Below are 18,030 nucleotides of genomic sequence, written 5' to 3' on the forward strand. Positions count from 1 at the left end.
AATCCCCGATTTACATATGAAAACTTTACGGTGTCAATAGTAGTTACTGGGTGAGCATATGCGGTTTGAATGGACAAGACGATTATTAAGTATTTTAAAAAATGCAGCATAGGTAACATGATATATCGTAATAAAGATGACTGAGTTTTTGAAGAGAGTGATAACAATAGTTCAGACAATAATATGAAAAGTGACAGTAACAAGACGAGTGAAGATGAACTGAATGCTGCTGATACAAGTTATGGTAATAATAAATAAAATTTAAGGTTTGTGAATATTTTTATATAATAATATGTCTCATAAATTTGGGGTGCATCTTATCATCCAAAAAAATACGGTAATCTTATATCCCTTCTCTAACAGAAAAATTTCTCTCATGTTTCAAAGTTTAAAAAATTATATCCAACATTATTTTTCCAACTAAATTCATAGATTGTGTTAGAACAATAACAAGTATAGTCTACTGGTTACTGTTCTATAATTTTATCGTTTGTGGCATAGAGTCCAAAGACTGATTATGGGAGATACAAACTATCCACACAGTCTAATATACCTCTCCTTGAACCAATTAACAGTGCTCACAACTGACAATGGCAACCCATTTCATTCACTAATCACTCTCTCCAAGCAAAAAATCTAGTCCTTACACCCCTACTAACCACATCTTTACTCAATTTCCAGGGATGACATCTTGTTCTTCATCCTATAGCCATGTTCTGAAACATTTTCCCTGCATCAAATCCAATAAACCCTTTAAGTAACTTTATCGTATTCCCTCTTTTTTGAATATTAACTAACTTCTCCAACCCACACACCCTTAATCTATCTTCATAGGGAACATTCCACAGACCACTCACCATCTTGGTCACTTGCCTCCATCCTCTCCACTTCTTCATCCCCAAGAAACCCAGGAAACCCAGACCCAAGTACAGTAATCCATATCTGGATTACTGTGCTCAGATCAATGTCTTATAAAGAGAATAACTTCCTTATCTGCACTTGTTACAGTATTCTTCAATAGCCAAGTAATCTTATGAACTACCTTAGCAATATGTCCTCTAAACTTCAACTGTATGACCGTCATCCTTAAATTCCTAGCTTCATGTATTTCCTGGAGTATAGTTCCATCAATGCGATACAGAGCTTATAATCGCTTTATCCCAAAATACATAACTTCACACTTCCCCACATTAAATTGACACCCATTATTTTTTGACCATACTGAGAGTCTATTTAAATCATCCTGCAAGCTCTTCACATTGCCTTGATTAACTATTATTCAACCTAATTTCATATCATCAGCAAACAACTAAATATTACCTATATCAGGTAATTTCCTATATCATTCAGGTCCAAATTAAACAGTAGTGGTCCCAGCACTGAACCTTGCAGCACACTGTTAGTCATCTGTTTTTGCCTTGCTTCTGTCCCTCCATATACCACTTTTTGATATTTTCGTCCAGCAGCCACCCTCTTATCGACATAAACAGTGCCATATCCATCCCTATTTGTTCTAATTTGGTGAACAAAGCTCCATGCAGTATTTTGTAAAATGGCTTTGCAAAATCCAGCAGAATCATCGTGCAACCATTTCATTTATCTAACTCAACTGCCACTATTATAAAACGTTAGTAAATTAGTAGTCAGTAGAAGCATAACTGACCCTTCACAAATTCATGTTGCCCACTCAAAGTATCATTCTTATACACCCATTCTTGAATTCTCTTTTGGACCATTTCCAGTACTTTACTTTTATCACCACTCCTGAGATAATGATTGGTCTAATTTGCTACTGCAGTCTTAGAACCTCTTATGCAAAGGAATTATTTTGCCCTCTTTCCATTCTTCAACACCCTGGTTGGCCGAGAGATTAGCACATCCACTCTCCAACCAACAGACTGGGGATTTGAATCCCACCATGGGCACAGATGTTTGCAATTGTCTTTAGGTAGGAAACGAATGTCATCACCAGGTGTGAGACCACTGCTCCACTTACTAGATGCCTGAAGTGGACTGAAAAAGTTCCATGTTTTAACTGTGACTTAAAAAAAGTCACAGTTTCTGGACTACGTCCTTTGTTCAAAAAGAAACCAAACTTTCGATAGAAAATAAAACACAGGCCAATTATAATTATTCAAATCATTTATTTCAATCAATATACTCTCCCTCAGCTTCGATACAGTGTTTGGCATGGTCAATTAATTCGTTAAATGAGTTTTTTTATATCGGTTTTTGGGATAATACTGTTGAGGGTCATGGTTACTGCTGCTTGAACGTTTTCAGTGGTGTTGTTTCACTTTCCTTTCGTAGGCAAATGAAGTCGGAGGGTGCTAAATCAGGTGAATACGGCGACAACAAAACTTGGTTTTTGCTCAAAAACTGTCTCACAATGTTCGAAGGATTAGATGGTGCATTATCGTGTAAAAGTGACCAGCTGCCTGCATCACGATATTCATGCCGCACGCGACGAATTCTCGCTATCAATCGCTTCAAAACTTCGAGATAAAACTCACCATTGACCGTTTGGCCAGGGGAAACGATAATGCCCTTGGAATCGTAGAAACAAATCAGCAATGTCTTTACTTTTGACTTCTCCAAGCGACTTTTTTTTCGGATGCCCCTCTTCTGGTGGTCTCCACTAAGTAAGGCGCTTTGTTTCAGGCTCATACTCAAAACACCACGTTTCGTCACCAGTAACGATCATTTCAAGGAAGTTTGAGTCATTACGAGCGGTTTTTAATGAGGTCCTTGCAGTGTTCAATTCAATACATTTTTTGGTCGTCAGTCAACTTGTGGGGAACAAATCGCGAATTCAATTTATGAAGGCCCAAACTCTCGGTCAAAATGTTGTGCAGTTGATTTTGGAATCCCCAACTCGTCTTCAATCAATCTCGCGAACGATTTCGGGTTTTCTTGGATGAAATCACGCACTTTTTGGATGTTAACTTCGCTCAGTCCAATTTTTGGACGGCACGGATTTTCGTCGTCCTCAAGCGTCTCACGACTACTCTGAAATCGCTTAAACCACTCGTAAACTTGATTACAGGGTAAGCATTCATCACGTATGCGTTTTGAAGCATTTGATGCGTTTCGGTAAAACTTTTACCAAGTTTAACACAAAAGTCAATCACAGCTCTCTGTTTGAAACTCATTTTTCGACCGTTCGTCAAAACACACTATCACTCTTGGCACTATAACTCGTCTTCTAATGAAGCAAATGTCATAAACAGTTAACACAACACTAATGAAAGTCGCCGCTTTCGACATCAAAAAGATACAACAGCTGGCGCCACTAGTTTCTTCTATTTCCGAAAAGTTCGGTTTCTTTTTGGACAGAGGGTGTATGTAAAAACAAATGAAAAATACAAAAAATATACATAAAACTGATTTTTTTAAAAAAATCTCTAACCTGCCCAAGGTACAAAATGTACTATACATTTACAAACAATCTTTCGTGGATGGAAGCAACATAAAAAAATAAAAATAACAAAAATCCCTTGGAACTCTGCCAGATCTACTTCGAGCTTCCGAGAACAAAAATTAAAGATATGACAAACGTAACAGAGAAACCAAGAAGTGAAGGAGATGAGGGTACTTGTTGGAAGTAATGATTTATTAGTGATAAATATAGTACAGGAGAGAATATGAAAGGACTGATGGAAGAAACGAGAAAGAAAAGTAAGTTAGCTTATTACCGAAATATAACAACTGCGTTAAAGACCATGATAGAAAATGGATGTAGAAGAAATGGATGCTAGTGCTAGCACCAGTGGCGCACCCAGAGGGGGGGGGGGAAGCTAAGGGGCCCTAGCCCTCCCAAAGGAAAAAAACATTGAAAAGTTTCCAAAAATCTTTCCCTAATTAATAAAATTCATTTTTTTTATTTCTGTTATGTCGTGTCTTCTATTTCTATACTACTTATGAATTAGCGATCACTGCAGATGCTCAGTCATAGTACACGAACATTGCATCTAACAGCAGTCTTCTGGATTACTTTAATAATCCGCACCTCTACCGGCATGGCATGTTCAATTTTCAGTTCATCGAAAATCTCTTCATTGACTGACACATCCGTCCTTCATCCATCTAGAGAAGACAGGTTATTATCAAAACTCACATACCTAGCTTACTCCATCTGTTTAAATCAGTGGTCTCAAACTGTGGAGCGCGACCTCGGGGGGGGGGGGGGGCATGCTTTCCTACAGATAAGAATTAAAACTGCCCTAAATCAGTTTTAAAAATACCAACAAATAAAAATACAGAAAGAAAAACTTTTGATGATACAGGTTTTAATTATCATGAATTTCAAAATAACTAATAATTATTTTTTCGCTTTTTTTTTTTTAAATGGGGAAAACCACTCACTGGGAGACAGTTTCAGCAATAAAGTTTTTATTGAAAATGGCTTACCTCACAGATATATTTGAGAAACTGAATATTCTCAACACTTCACTTCAAGGGAATGAGGCAAATGTACTTTCTTGGAATGACAAAGTTAAGGCATTCATGAGAAAATCAGAGCTCTGGAGATACAGTATCGAAAGCGACACGCTAGACACGTTCCCTACTCCAGTGTCAATGGTATAAGACATTGATAATCCAGTTCTTCCAAAGCTGCCTACTTGATCATCTCATAATGTTGGAAGTTCATTTCGAAAAATACTTTTGTGATGATTTTGATGAATTTTATTGGATTAAAAACCCATTCGAAAATGCACCTAGGCCATCATCAATGAACGTAAATGAGCAAGAACAACTCATCGATCTCACTAGTGATACTTCACTGAAAAGTAAATTTAAGGAATTGTCTTTGTCAGAGTTCTGGATACATATATTGGCAAGGAATTCCCAACTTTGAGTCAAAAAGCATTGAAGATCCTTATTCCTTTCGCAACAACTTATTTATGCGAGAAGGGCTTTTCTGCTTTGGCAGCTATGAAAGTCAAAATATCGTTCAAAACTAACTATTGCTAAAGAATTTAAAGTGGCCATTTCTGATATTACACCACGTTTTGATAAACTTTGTTCTCAAAAGCAGGCCCATCCATCACATAAGACTTTGACATCTGAATGTTTGATTATTTTTACAGAGAAAAATTAAATACTTGTTAGTTAAATATTGTTTCATTTCAATACATATTTTGGTTAATTGCAAGTGTTAAAACTAATTTTTATTGTAGGCCTAATATTGTGATACTTTAATTATTTTGTGTCAAGAACTGTTAAATAGTATGTAGAAAACACAAAATAAACTGAATAAAACGTCAAACTTAGTATGACTTCTATTTTGATAAATAAAACCGGTGGGGAGAGGGCGGCTGACAAGTGTTTTCTCTTGTCAGGTGGGGCTCAGAGGTAAAAAGTTTCAGAACCACTAGTTTAAACCATTACCTTCTGTTGAATTAAGCAAAATAAAAATCACCATGACCTGATGTAGAGAATAACCAGAGTAACTGTTATATAGAAGGGGATTGCGACGTTGTCCTGCTCAGCTAGGAGTTGATTGCTTTCATTCCAATATTGGTAGGAGATTCCAAGAGTTCTCTGGTGATAATGATGTTCATGGAGAAGGTCGCTTCTCACCTTTTGTTTGAAGATTGTAAGTAGGCGGTCAGCTGCCCCCCCCCCTCTCTCTCTCTTTCAGCGAGATGTATATTCTATTATGTGCTATAGGTAAAGTTATTCATTACTGTGAAAGCAGTGATGAAGAGATAGTTGCAGATTAAATGTGCATGTACAATGTTGAAGTATTCTTCTTAATGCAGGTGGATGCAGGTTAGGGCTGCAGTTTCTCCCAGACGAACTGATCAGTTTGGTATTAATAGGGCACTTCGGATAGACATGCCACATACCTCATGCTTGGCAGCAGAAGTGACAATTTGCTGATGAATTACAGTTAAATTTATTTAGTGCAATAGGGATGGAGAAGGCAGTATGCCACATTCTCCATTGTATGTCAGCATCTGGTTTAATGGCTCTACTCTAGAATAGATCCCAATTAATGGATGATTGCCGAGATGGATTCTCTGGTGAAGCTACTTACTATGTCAATTGGATTATGATTGCGTACACCTTATGCATGTTGAAGTTGAGCGCAACGGCAGCATTACCGGAATGCAAGAGAAAAGTAGACACCAAGTCTTCTGCATCGGTTATCAAAGGCCTACCTCCTGTGTGATTTCTGGCCTGGACTACTGAATTGCAGATTTTATGTCCATCTGTTCAGCTTGGTTCCCATATTTCACTGCTGAGAGAGAAAGAAAAGCTGGTGGGAAGTATTAAGGTATTGTGGAAGAGACTCCTTGAGTATTTCAAAAAGTGAGGTTGCTGTCGACCTATGTCCAGAGGTGTAAGTTCTTTTGTTTCTGAGGGTATCTAATGGTCAGATGTTTGGCACACGTGCTACTGTTATTCTTAGGTCAGTAGAGAGAGAGAGAGCCATCAGGTTGAAGAAGAGAACAGATGTGTTTTGTGGAGTTTTTTTTTTTTATGTAGCTTTTCGTGACGTTGAATTTTGAGGAAGAATAGGGTATGAACCGTTATTTAATAGCCAAAGGATACCAAGCCCTTCTCTGCCTTCTGAAGAGGTGGACAGAGCTCGGTGTACGAGAGCTAGTTTGTTTTATTCGATATAAGATTATATACTTCTGATTGTATTTTTGATGAATTTTTATGGATGAGCTAGTATCTTTTTATGGATGAGCTAATATCTTGTTGGTATAAGCTCTGGCATATACCAACAAGATACTAGCTCATCCATAAAAATAACTGAAATTCTTCTTCTTGGATAGACATTAACTCATTCCGGCCCAATTTCATAGTATTTGAAGTGCTGTATTAGTGTGCTGTGTCCCAGTTTCTGTTGGCACAGGAATATTTCCCCAGTAGGTCAAGATATTTGTTTTCCTTTATAAAGGAAGTTTCATGGCTTACACATGTAACAAAAATTATACAGTGTTTATTCTAAAACTCCAATATATTGCATCCAATGTTAGGTGGACATCGTCAGGGAGACAGACCGTTAACTACAGCAGTAAACAAATTATTCCGAACAGTCATATTTTAAAGAAAAATTTTAATTTCACAAGAAAATATATATAAAAATTAAACTCCAACTTTACCTAATAATTTATATGTGCTCAAAAAGTGAGGTTGCTGTCGACCTATGTCCAGAGGTGTAAGTTCTTTTGTTTCTGAGGGTATCTAATGGTCAGATGTTTGGCACACGTGCTACTGTTATTCTTAGGTCAGTAGAGAGAGAGAGAGCCATCAGGTTGAAGAAGAGAACAGATGTGTTTTGTGGAGTTTTTTTTTTTGGGTAATCTTTTTTTGGGTAATTTTTTTTGGGCAAAAATAGGGTAATCACGCTCCTTGGACAAAGAAATGGCTCTCATCTAAGAATATAACCTTCTTCCACTTCTCAACAGTTCAATCTTTGTTCAACTAAAATAGTGAACTAAAACTAAAAACTTGACTGTTCCTAATAAGTTTATTAATTCGCTTAGGTATCCACTCTATCAACGTAGAACACATTTTTCTTATTTCTGCATCTCGAAACCATACTTTGATTGTATTAAGTTATCCTTTGTATCACAGTTTAATTTTCCAAGTCTCTTTTTCACTATGGCCGCCAAATTTTCTATTGGGTTAATATCAGAAGAGTTACCTGGCCACTAAAGCAGTTGGATGTTGTGATTTTTAAGGAACTCTTTCATTTGTTTTTTGAAGTGTGGCATGGAGCGAGATCCTGTTGGAAGATGAATTCTTTGTCATTCTGGATCTGTGGGATCACTCTTTTCTCCAATATTTTTATGTATTGGTCACTTTTCATCATACAGTCAACAGGCACAAGTGATCCTGAACTGTCATGTGTAAAACAATCCCAGGACATCTTTTTAGCTGGGCGTTTGGGAGCTTGTTGAAGGTGGGCGGGAGAAGTCATCTCAGCTGCCGATTTGCAAAAATAGGGTAATCACGCTCCTTGGACAAAGAAATGGCTCTCATCTAAGAATATAACCTTCTTCCACTTCTCAACAGTTCAATCTTTGTGCACTTTTGCCCACTAGAGCTTCTTTTACTCATAGCCTTCATCAATAGTAGTTTCTTTTTTGGTCAGTCCCCTCTGGGCAGTCCTCTCTGCATCCAATCTCTGACAGACTATAATCTCAGAAACATTAATCCCACTACCTTCCAAGTCTCTATTTAAGTGTACAGCAGACAATCTGGAATTCATTTTGCTCTTTTTAACTGGTAAAGGAATCTTGAGTAAGTGTAGTTTTCCTTTTTCGCCCACATTTCCTTTTCTGTCAGGAAAAAAAGGTACCTGTCTCCCTAAACCTCTTTAAAATCGCATTAGCAGTACCCAGACCATCACCCCACTCATTGGCAATTTGTCTTTGAGTCATGGATATGTGCTGAGAAAGATTACAGATTTTTCAACGCTTTCTTTTAGATGTGTCCATTTTATAGCTACACAAAATGGGGGGAAAAAAAAACTACAAACGTCAACTTGTTTACACCAATAAATACGAACAACACTATTACTAAACATCGTACAGACAGTTAAAACACACAGTATTCAACTAAAATAGTGAACTAAAACTAAAAACTTGACGAAAACTCCGCTTATTCGGATTAATTTGTTAGCTACTGATCATTCAAAAGATGAATTAAAAATGAGTCATGAATCATGTGTATATTAACTCGTGTCTCGTTTGCAGCTGAAGTATAACATGTTACACTATTAGAGTTCAAGAGAACAATGTAGCAATTTGCATAGACAAACAAACAAAAACACTTGACAATTAATAGTTATCACTTCCCAAAACTTGGATATTAGCATAGTCTGATCGGCTCGGGTTCGGACAATTTCTTAGCATTTCGCATGTTTATTTCACACAATTTAGCTGGAATGGAGAAGTTTTGTCTGATTCCAAATTCCAAAGAACTCTGTGCCTAGTGTCAATAACGTGAGAACCAAGGCGTAAAGAAAAGAATGTGTAATAAATTCAGAGGAAATATAATAAGACAGTTGAATATGAAATCAGTTAGAGTACTTATTATCTCTACTCTTATTCATCTATATGGATGATGTTATTATGGAAAGTGGAATTAAACCAGATATCAATTTGCCCTGTACGCAGATGTTACACAATGCAGTTTTCAAAATTCGTTAACTAAATTTAACAACTGCTGTAGCATTTTTTTAAAAACATAAGCAATAAAAAAGACAAAAATATGAAACTAAAAAGAATAAAAAAAATAAAAACAACTGTTCTCTTTGGAGAACATATAGAACAAGTATAATGTTTCAACTATCTAGAAAAGTGGTTCTCAAGCTTTTTCAGACTGTGGCACTGCAAATTTCTGCCACAGAATACCAATGTTTTTAATGCTGGACTCTCGCGTAATTGTCTTAAATTTGTAGTATTTTATTTTACGCTAAATTGACTATATTTAAATTCCATTACGATATATATATATATATATATATATATTTTTTTTTTTTTTTTTTTTCATAATTCATTTTTACTCGGTTGGAATATTATAAAAAAGGTTTAATGACTATTACCGAGAGAAAAGATGACAAGATATATTTAAACAAGATACTACTAGTTTACTAGTTTCGTTACATGAACATCCTCAGGTATCACAATCAAAGAAGTATATAAAAAATTACAGACTTAAAATTGTACTAACAGAACAAGTAAAAAAACAGTAGCTTGTTTGAAAAAAATGCAAGTATGAGTTCCAAACAAACGAATACTACGCGCTGTCGCGAGTGCGCCAGTACTGAACAGAAGCAACGTGTGCGTCAGAGAGATTGTAACTCAGGCGGTTGTTGATATGAGAGGAATCTGGAGAAATTTCCCTAGATTCAACAATCTTTCTTTCGAGTTTATCGTAGCACCCATGGATGTTAGCAGTTTGAGTCCAGTTTACAATGTGCTGGCGGCCTTCGTCTGAGTTAGCTGAAAAGAGAACGTGGCTAGAGAGAGCGCTAGCTCTAGTCCTGTTATAGGAGATATCTCTACGGTGTTCATCCAAACGTAGAAGGATGGATTTAGCAGTCCGTCCATAGTATGGCTCTCCGCAATCACATAAAATCTTGTATACTCCTGGGTAAGTCAGGATACTTCAAATATGATAACAAGATCTACTTACAAAACTCAGGTCTGGCTATGGGCAGCCCACTCTCTCCGATTCTTGCGGATATATTTCTCAACGAATTTGAAGAAAAAGCTATTAACTCCTTTCACTTTAAATCAAAAGTCTGGTACCGCTATATCGATGATATTTTCCTCATTTGGGAAGACGGTTTCAATAACCTCTATTTATTTTTGGACCACCTAAACAAGTGCCATGAAAAAATCTCTTTCACCCTCGAACTGGAATCAGATGACTGCCTTCCCTTTTTAGACCTCAAACTTACCAGATGTGCTGAGAGCATTAAAATCTCAATTTTTAGAAAGCCTACTCATACTGACAGATACCTTCATGCTTCCTCCCATCATTATCCCCCACAAAAATGTGGTATTATTTCCACTTTAGCCCACCGAGCCAAATCATTACTTACAGAAGAAACAGAAATTGAAAATGAACTCCGTTTTCTTAAAAAAACGTTTATTAACAATGGTTTCTCTCCAAAGAAAATTGACAAATTTCTTTCCCCCAGGCACTCAACTACTTCTGAAGATCCCTCCTCCCCAAGAGCCTTCATCTCCTTGCCTTACATCAGCTCTCTTTCACCAAAACTGGCAAAGATTCTCAAGAAATTCAACTTCAAAACGTGCTTCACTACGCTTCCAAAACTTCGTTTATTACTTAGCAAACATAAACAGAAACATCTTCCTACTCAGTTTCCAGGAGTATACAAGATTTTATGTGATTGCGGAAAGCCATACTATGGACAGACTGCTAAATCCATCCTTCTACGTTTGGATGAACACCGTAGAGATATCTCCTATAACAGGACTAGAGCTAGCGCTCTCTCTAGCCACGTTCTCTTTTCAGCTAACTCAGACGAAGGCCGCCAGCACATTGTAAACTGGACTCAAACTGCTAACATCCATGTGTGCTACGATGAACTCGAAAGAAAGATTGTTGAATCTAGGGAAATTTCTCTAGATTCCTCTCATATCAACAACAGCCTGAGTTACAATCTCTCTGACGCACACGTTGCTTCTGTTCAGTACTGGCGCACTCGCGACAGCGCGTAGTATTCGTTTGTTTGGAACTCATACTTGCATTTTTTTCAAACAAGCTACTGTTTTTTTACTTGTTCTGTTAGTACAATTTTAAGTCTGTAATTTTTTATATACTTCTTTGATTGTGATACCTGAGGATGTTCATGTAACGAAACTGGTAAACTAGTAGTATCTTGTTTAAATATATCTTGTCATCTTTTCTCTCGGTAATAGTCATTAAACCTTTTATATATATATATATATATATATATATATATATATATATATATATATATATGTTAAAGATACCAAGTAATTTTAAACCTGGTTTTACTCCATTTCCCAAGTAAACAAACAGACTAAAAGTCAAGTAAAACCAGGTTTAAAATTACTTGGTATCTTTAACATATTTATACCCAAGGTAAAAATACTTCCTACATACATATATATATATATATACATATATATATATATATATATATATAATTATAGTAAGATGTGACAAAAAAATGGAAATTTTGAGAGATTTTAAATTTTACTATGTAAATGCCTTGTTTTCAATGTGAGCCTGCTTGAAGACACAGATCTTTATTTGTGGAGGAATATTGGACAAACATGCAATTCATTCGTGTTCCACTAACTGAAAGTGTCTCACCACATAAGACACGAGTATGAAACATCGATCATCCATAAGAATCCGAACTTGCAAATAACTGTCTGATCACTGTCTTAGCTTTTATTATTATTATTATTACCCCAAGACCTCATGGAGTCAAAGACTCATCTGGGAGATCCTTTTATCACACACACAGCTCATCATACAATATCTTAAACACACTCAAACTCCTTGCACTCAGACAAAACACTCTCAGGCAAGGCATTCCAATCATTTACAACTCTGCACGAAAAAAACCTGCTTCTCACTTCCCCTACTCATACCCTCTTTATACAGTTTCCAGGGATGACCTCTGGTTCTCCCCCGATCTCCCACTATTTTCTGTAGAACTTTTCCTTTTGATCCTATAACAACCCCTTACTAACTTGTAGGTCTTTATCATGTCTCTCCTCTTCTTCTTGTCCACCAGACTTTGCAAATTACATCTTTTCAATCTTTTATCATACTCGACATTCCAGAGGTTAGAAACCACCTTTGTCGGTCGCCTTTGGACCCTTTCCAACATCACTTCATCCTTCTGAAAACCAGGTGACCAAATTTGGGCACAACAGTCCATGTGTGGCCTAATCAAAGCCTTATACTGGGGAACAAGAATCTCCCTACTTCTACAAGTCAGTGTCCTCCGCTTCATTCCCAGAAGCCTTTGTGCTGTCTTCACAATTTTGGCCATGGATCCCCTAAATTTCAGATCCTTATCCCCTATCACCCCAAGAGTTCTTATTTCCTCCACCTCCAACAATATATCCTCACCAAGCATAAATTCTGCATCCCATTTTTGTTTTCCAAATTTTAATACCTTACATTTTGTAACATTGAACTCACATTCCATTCCCAACACTCAATTTATTCAAGTCTTCTTGTAAGGCCACAACATCTTCTCTACTCTTCATGGTTCGTCCCAACTTTGCATCATCCGCAAACAACTGAATATCTCCATCCAAATCTTCACCAGTATCATTAATATACAAGTTAAACAGTAATCGCCCTAAAACATACCCCTGAGACACTCCACTAGTGACCTTCCTTTTCCTGGATATCGCTCCCCATACACAACTTGGTGATACCTATCAGATAGCCAGTCTCCAATCCAATGCACTAATCTAATATCCAATCCCATCTGCTCTAGTTTGACTGTCAACTTATCAAGAGGTACTCTATCAAAAGCTTTTGCAAAATCCAAGTATATTACTGTGTATCCTTCTCCTCTGTCCAAAGAAGCAGTCACTTTATTGTAATAAGTAAGTAGATTACTAAAACACGACCTCCCTTTAGCAAATCCATGCTGTCCATCAAAGATTATACCATTGTTGTCAACCCAATTCTGGATCCTAGTTCTCACAAGCTTCTCCAACAACTTAACCACAACACCTGACACACACAGATAGGCCCATAGTTTGATGCTTGAGTTCCATCACCTCCTTTATGAAGTGCGACAATCTTGCCCTCCTTAGGACCTTGACACAGTGCAAGACTCATATTAAAAAAATATGTCAAGACAGGTGTCAACTCCCTGGCGCATTCCTTCAGAATACGTGGTGATATATTATCAAGTCCCACAGCCTTGTTAACATCTAGTTTGCTCAACTCCCCATACACCTCTTGCTCACTTACAGTTAGTCTCTCTTCCTCATCATCAGATATTCTCAATCTCTCCATGAAGTCACATTCACAAGATTGAAAGACCTTTATGAACTGCTTATTAAGTATCTCCACCACACATTCCGAACAGCTGTCTTTATACCATTTTCTCCAATCAATGTCATCCTTCCATAATCATTCTTTCTTTTGCTGGCTACATATCGAAATAACTACTTAGGATTCTTTTTGGCTTCATTAGCTAACTGCTGTTCATACTTCACTTTAGCTACCCTAACCAACCACGTCACCCGCCTTGGCTGGTCTTTGTAAACCTCATGGAATTGGTTATTTGCACTTCTCTCATGCTGCCTCCATAATGCCCTTTTTCTCTGTATCGCATGCTTAATCACTTTATTCATCCATCTCACACCTACCTTATTTAACCTTCTCACCCTTGGAATACATTTATACATTGCATCTACTAGATAGTTTTTGAAAATCCCCCAAGCTACATTTTCTTTTCCAGCTAATTCTGCATTCCATGCTACACCCCCAAGCTGTCTCCTGAGCTCTTCATAATCATCACCCCCCCCTTGTAGTTCCACATATACCCTTTTCTCACAGAGGTCCTCACGCTGCTGGCAACCACCCAGGTAATCTTTTCTTTGGTGACTAGATATTTATTCATTGGGGAAAATTGAATAACGTGAATTTTTATTAATTTTCTTACCAAACTATTGAAGTTGGAATAGTTATACTATACTTGGCCCACGTATGGCCAATAACTAATTACACTTGATCACGTAATCATTGTTGTATTAGTGGTGGCACTTTAGTTTAGCATTTGCAGCAAAATAAGCCAAAATTATACACTATGTTGCCAAAAGTGTCCGAATCCCCCCCCCCACATAGCTTCACGTTGCCTCGCCCGTATGATGCAGCTACTCCACAATGCTATATAAGCGGAGGCACGTGGGCATTATCAGTGTAGATATTATTTGCTGTCAGGATAAGTGGGACAAAAAAAAAAAAAAAAGAGTAGAATCCATTCGAACGTGGTATGATAGTCGGAATCAATGTGTTCAGTTATTTGGTCTGAGAGATTCCTGACACATTATACGTGTCCTGGTCCACTGTCAGCGAGGTTATCATCAAGTGCTAACGTGATAGAACCACAAAATCCCTCCCCTAAACTAGTAGGTCCAAGAAACTGACAAATCGGGACCTGCAAATACTCAAGCGTGTTATCACAGTAAATCATCAGTCAGCCTTAGCAATCATAACAAATGACTTCCGCACAAGCTCTGGAATGGATAACAGCGACTGAAACTATTTGCTGGGAGGTATTTGCCATTGGGTTTCATGGTCGTGCTGCTGTTCACAAACCCTTGATGGTGCAAACACAGTCATTGGACTATGGATCAATGGACGAGGATCCTGTGGAGTGATGAATCGCGTACACGATCTGGCAACCCGACGGACATCTGGACCTGGCGTATGCATGGTGAACGATACAGGAATGTCTTGTATCAACAGTGAAATTTGGACGGTAGCATAATGGTCTGGGGTTGTTTAAAACATTTAAAGATCCAGACACAGAAACCAACTGGGCCCGTTGGTTTCTGTGTCTGGATCTTTAAATGCTGATGCCTACCATTACATTTTGGACAACCCCGTTCTTGCCTTACTGTGACAACAGTTTGGAATAAGTAGTTTCCTGTATCAGCACGATAGCGCACCAGCTCATAAATCAAGGGCCCATCTCCGTACTTTGAAAACATGGAGGTGGAAGAACTAAACTGGTCAGCCCAAAGCTCAGACCTCAAAACCCTACTGAACATCTTTGGGATGAGCTGGAGCGAAGATTGCGTGCCAGACCTACTCGTCCAACACTCGTCAACTGTTCACCATACTACAAGAGGAATGGAAACGAATTCCAGCAGCAGTTTAGGATCAGCGAAAGAAGATCTGCCCTCATATTGACAGCAATGCTGTAGCGATGGAAAATATAAACAGTTGCTGTCCGGACACTTTTGGTAACATAGTGTATAAATATTAGGCTGGCTATTTATATTATTATAATAAAAATATAGGTAAAAGCGTGCTGTAATTTGGACGAAAATATTTTTTACTATCAAAATTTGGCAACACACCTCTGGCTCTTTCACGACACCATTTGAGAAACACTGATCTAGTCACACTTTTCAGCGAAATTAAATCTGGAAACAGAATCAGCAAAGCTGGAGTGGTGTAGAGAATATGAAATAAGCTAAAATACTAGATTAGCAGTGTACAAAAAATGTTTAAATATTTAAACCGATTTTAGTTATGAATATTTTTATTTAATGCTTTTTTTGCATTTCCAGTCACAATCTCTCAAACGTCTTCGCAACAATTTCCAAAATGTGTCTCGCTTATTTACCACTTCAATCTCCAGTATACATAAATCACTGATTAATTATCTACACTAATATGCACATCCATCGTTTATTAAAAAAAAAATATCTTTAAATGTTTCTTAATTTAAAAGGGTAGGAAAATAAGTAACAATAACGAAATATTACATTACGTATACAATGATGTGTACAGGAACGATAAAATCAGATGACGATTGAATCCAAGATGTCATGATAAAGTCAAATAGTCGCAATATCCACCACACTACAGCACAGCGGATGTGGAAAGATTCATAAGCCAGAATCCTCCTCCGGAGACATTTCCATATACACTTCTGAACTAGCCAGCCGGTTTTGTCAAGTAGATATATCCTCTGTGTGTGTGTGTGTGTGTGTTGGTCTGTCATTAGGTCGTATATGAATTTCATAGCCTGATTGCTACTCTTCTGCTTATTAAAAAGGTATGAAAAGGTTGACTTTAGTCTCTAGAACCTTCTGAATTATTTAACCTCGATTCCACCCACGGCACTAATGTACTATAGGTATGTAACCTTACCTTTTGTGTGGGATTGACATTTAGAAAAAAATTACCAAATTTGCACATGTAGTCAGTGTGGGGATCAATATCTTGTACAGTAGTGTAACTACATCCATATATATATATATTTGTGAATGTGTTCAACTATTAGTATTAATGCATTCACAATATGCCCACTGAACTTCAACACTCCGCACATTCCAAATCTCATCCATCTCTTGGGACATAGTTCCGCCAATACAATAATATGAATCCATATTTCGCACTCCAAAATTCGAAATCTAATCTCCCATATTTCGTGAAATGTAGAGCCAAAAACTTCAATTTGGCACTAGTGAGATATTAAAACAAAGAATATATATTCATCCATATTTTATAGTCGAGGATAGAAATAAGAATCAAACAAGAAAGTTTCGAAATTTACCAGAGAGATTATGAGAAGATAACCTTCAGCATCAAGCTCACATCGCAAAGGACAATTAAAAGCGTTTTCTCATGACTTCATTCAAAATTTATACTGTCCTCATAGAGATCGTATTTAACATATATATTCCACACTAAAAGTACACCTGATACACTCAATGCTATAAAATTTTATTCGATCTTATTTTAACATTTTAAGCCAAAATAAACTTACAACTTCGATGAGAGAATTGTCTGCATAGTTGACATGACACTGGCTTCTCTCATGATGTGCATTACCAAACTTGGATAATTTTCCCTTGGTTGCGAAGCACTTCCAGTGATTAAAACATTGACCCGGGATCAACTCGCCAGATTTGATTGCATATAACTCTTTCTGTAGGCGTGTAATAACACGATCTTTTGCTTTCAATTCATTGATCTAGAAAATAAGTTTCAACACATTTAAAGTTACAGTATTTTTAATAAAATAACTGGACTTAAGAATATAAGGCATAGATAATTCAAACTCAGGACTTCAGTTTTCAAGTACTGTTTATAAACGTATATAAAAATCACAAATACGATGCGTTTGAATTGCATATATTTATTGAAGTATCCAGCTCAAATTTATTTTTTGTGGTTTGGTGTTACAAACCACAAAAAGTTATCTGTAATAAATAGCTGATACTTCTGCCAGCAGAATATTCCTTACGGAGCATCTATGAACAAGTTGTTAATCGGAGTATTTTTTTATGGGAAATTTGAAGGAATGTGCATACAATAATAATCCAAAATGGTTTATTTTTGCGCATTTTATCATTTTAACATGACATGCATTCACAAAAGCATATGGCTAGAAGCACATGGTGATAAGATCACCTTTTTATGTCATGAATAGTGATCTTTAATATTGATCTGTTGTAGTCAATGGTAGAGTGCAGGAAAATATGGGCATCATACCCCATTCCTTTACCCCCCCCCCCCACTCTCTATCTGCAAAAAGAAAAATAAAATAACAAATCTGTATATTGTTTGTTACTTAAATATCTTCTCTTTCGTCTAAGACGGGTTGAGTCTTCCCTTGAGCAGGATCTTCCAGTCTTCTCTATTCCTTGCTGTTCGAAAAAGTTCCTTATATGTTCTGCATCCCGAGATGTCCTTTATTAATTTCAGCCAGGTAATTCTTAGTCTTCCGGGTCTTCTTTTTTCAGTTGGAAAAGTATTGATTAGGACGTCAGGAAGTCTGTCTGA

General features: G+C 37.0%; 1 protein-coding gene across 2 annotated transcripts in view; it reads right to left on the minus strand.

The window, feature by feature from the left end:
• Positions 1 to 18,030, minus strand: part of LOC150106497 (uncharacterized) — a 553,742-nt gene that overhangs the window by 356,436 nt on the left and 179,276 nt on the right. For both annotated transcript variants that reach the window (XM_090393159.1, XM_090393158.1), the window contains exon 3: positions 17,012 to 17,218. In XM_090393159.1, the coding sequence (XP_090249285.1) occupies positions 17,012 to 17,218 (207 nt within the window). The remainder of the gene's footprint in view (positions 1 to 17,011; positions 17,219 to 18,030) is intronic.

The sequence above is a fragment of the Typopeltis vanoorti genome, chromosome 5 (genome assembly GCF_054136105.1).
Source record: "Typopeltis vanoorti isolate ZY-2024b chromosome 5, IOZ_Tvanoo_1.0, whole genome shotgun sequence".
Lineage (NCBI taxonomy): Eukaryota > Metazoa > Arthropoda > Arachnida > Uropygi > Thelyphonidae > Typopeltis > Typopeltis vanoorti.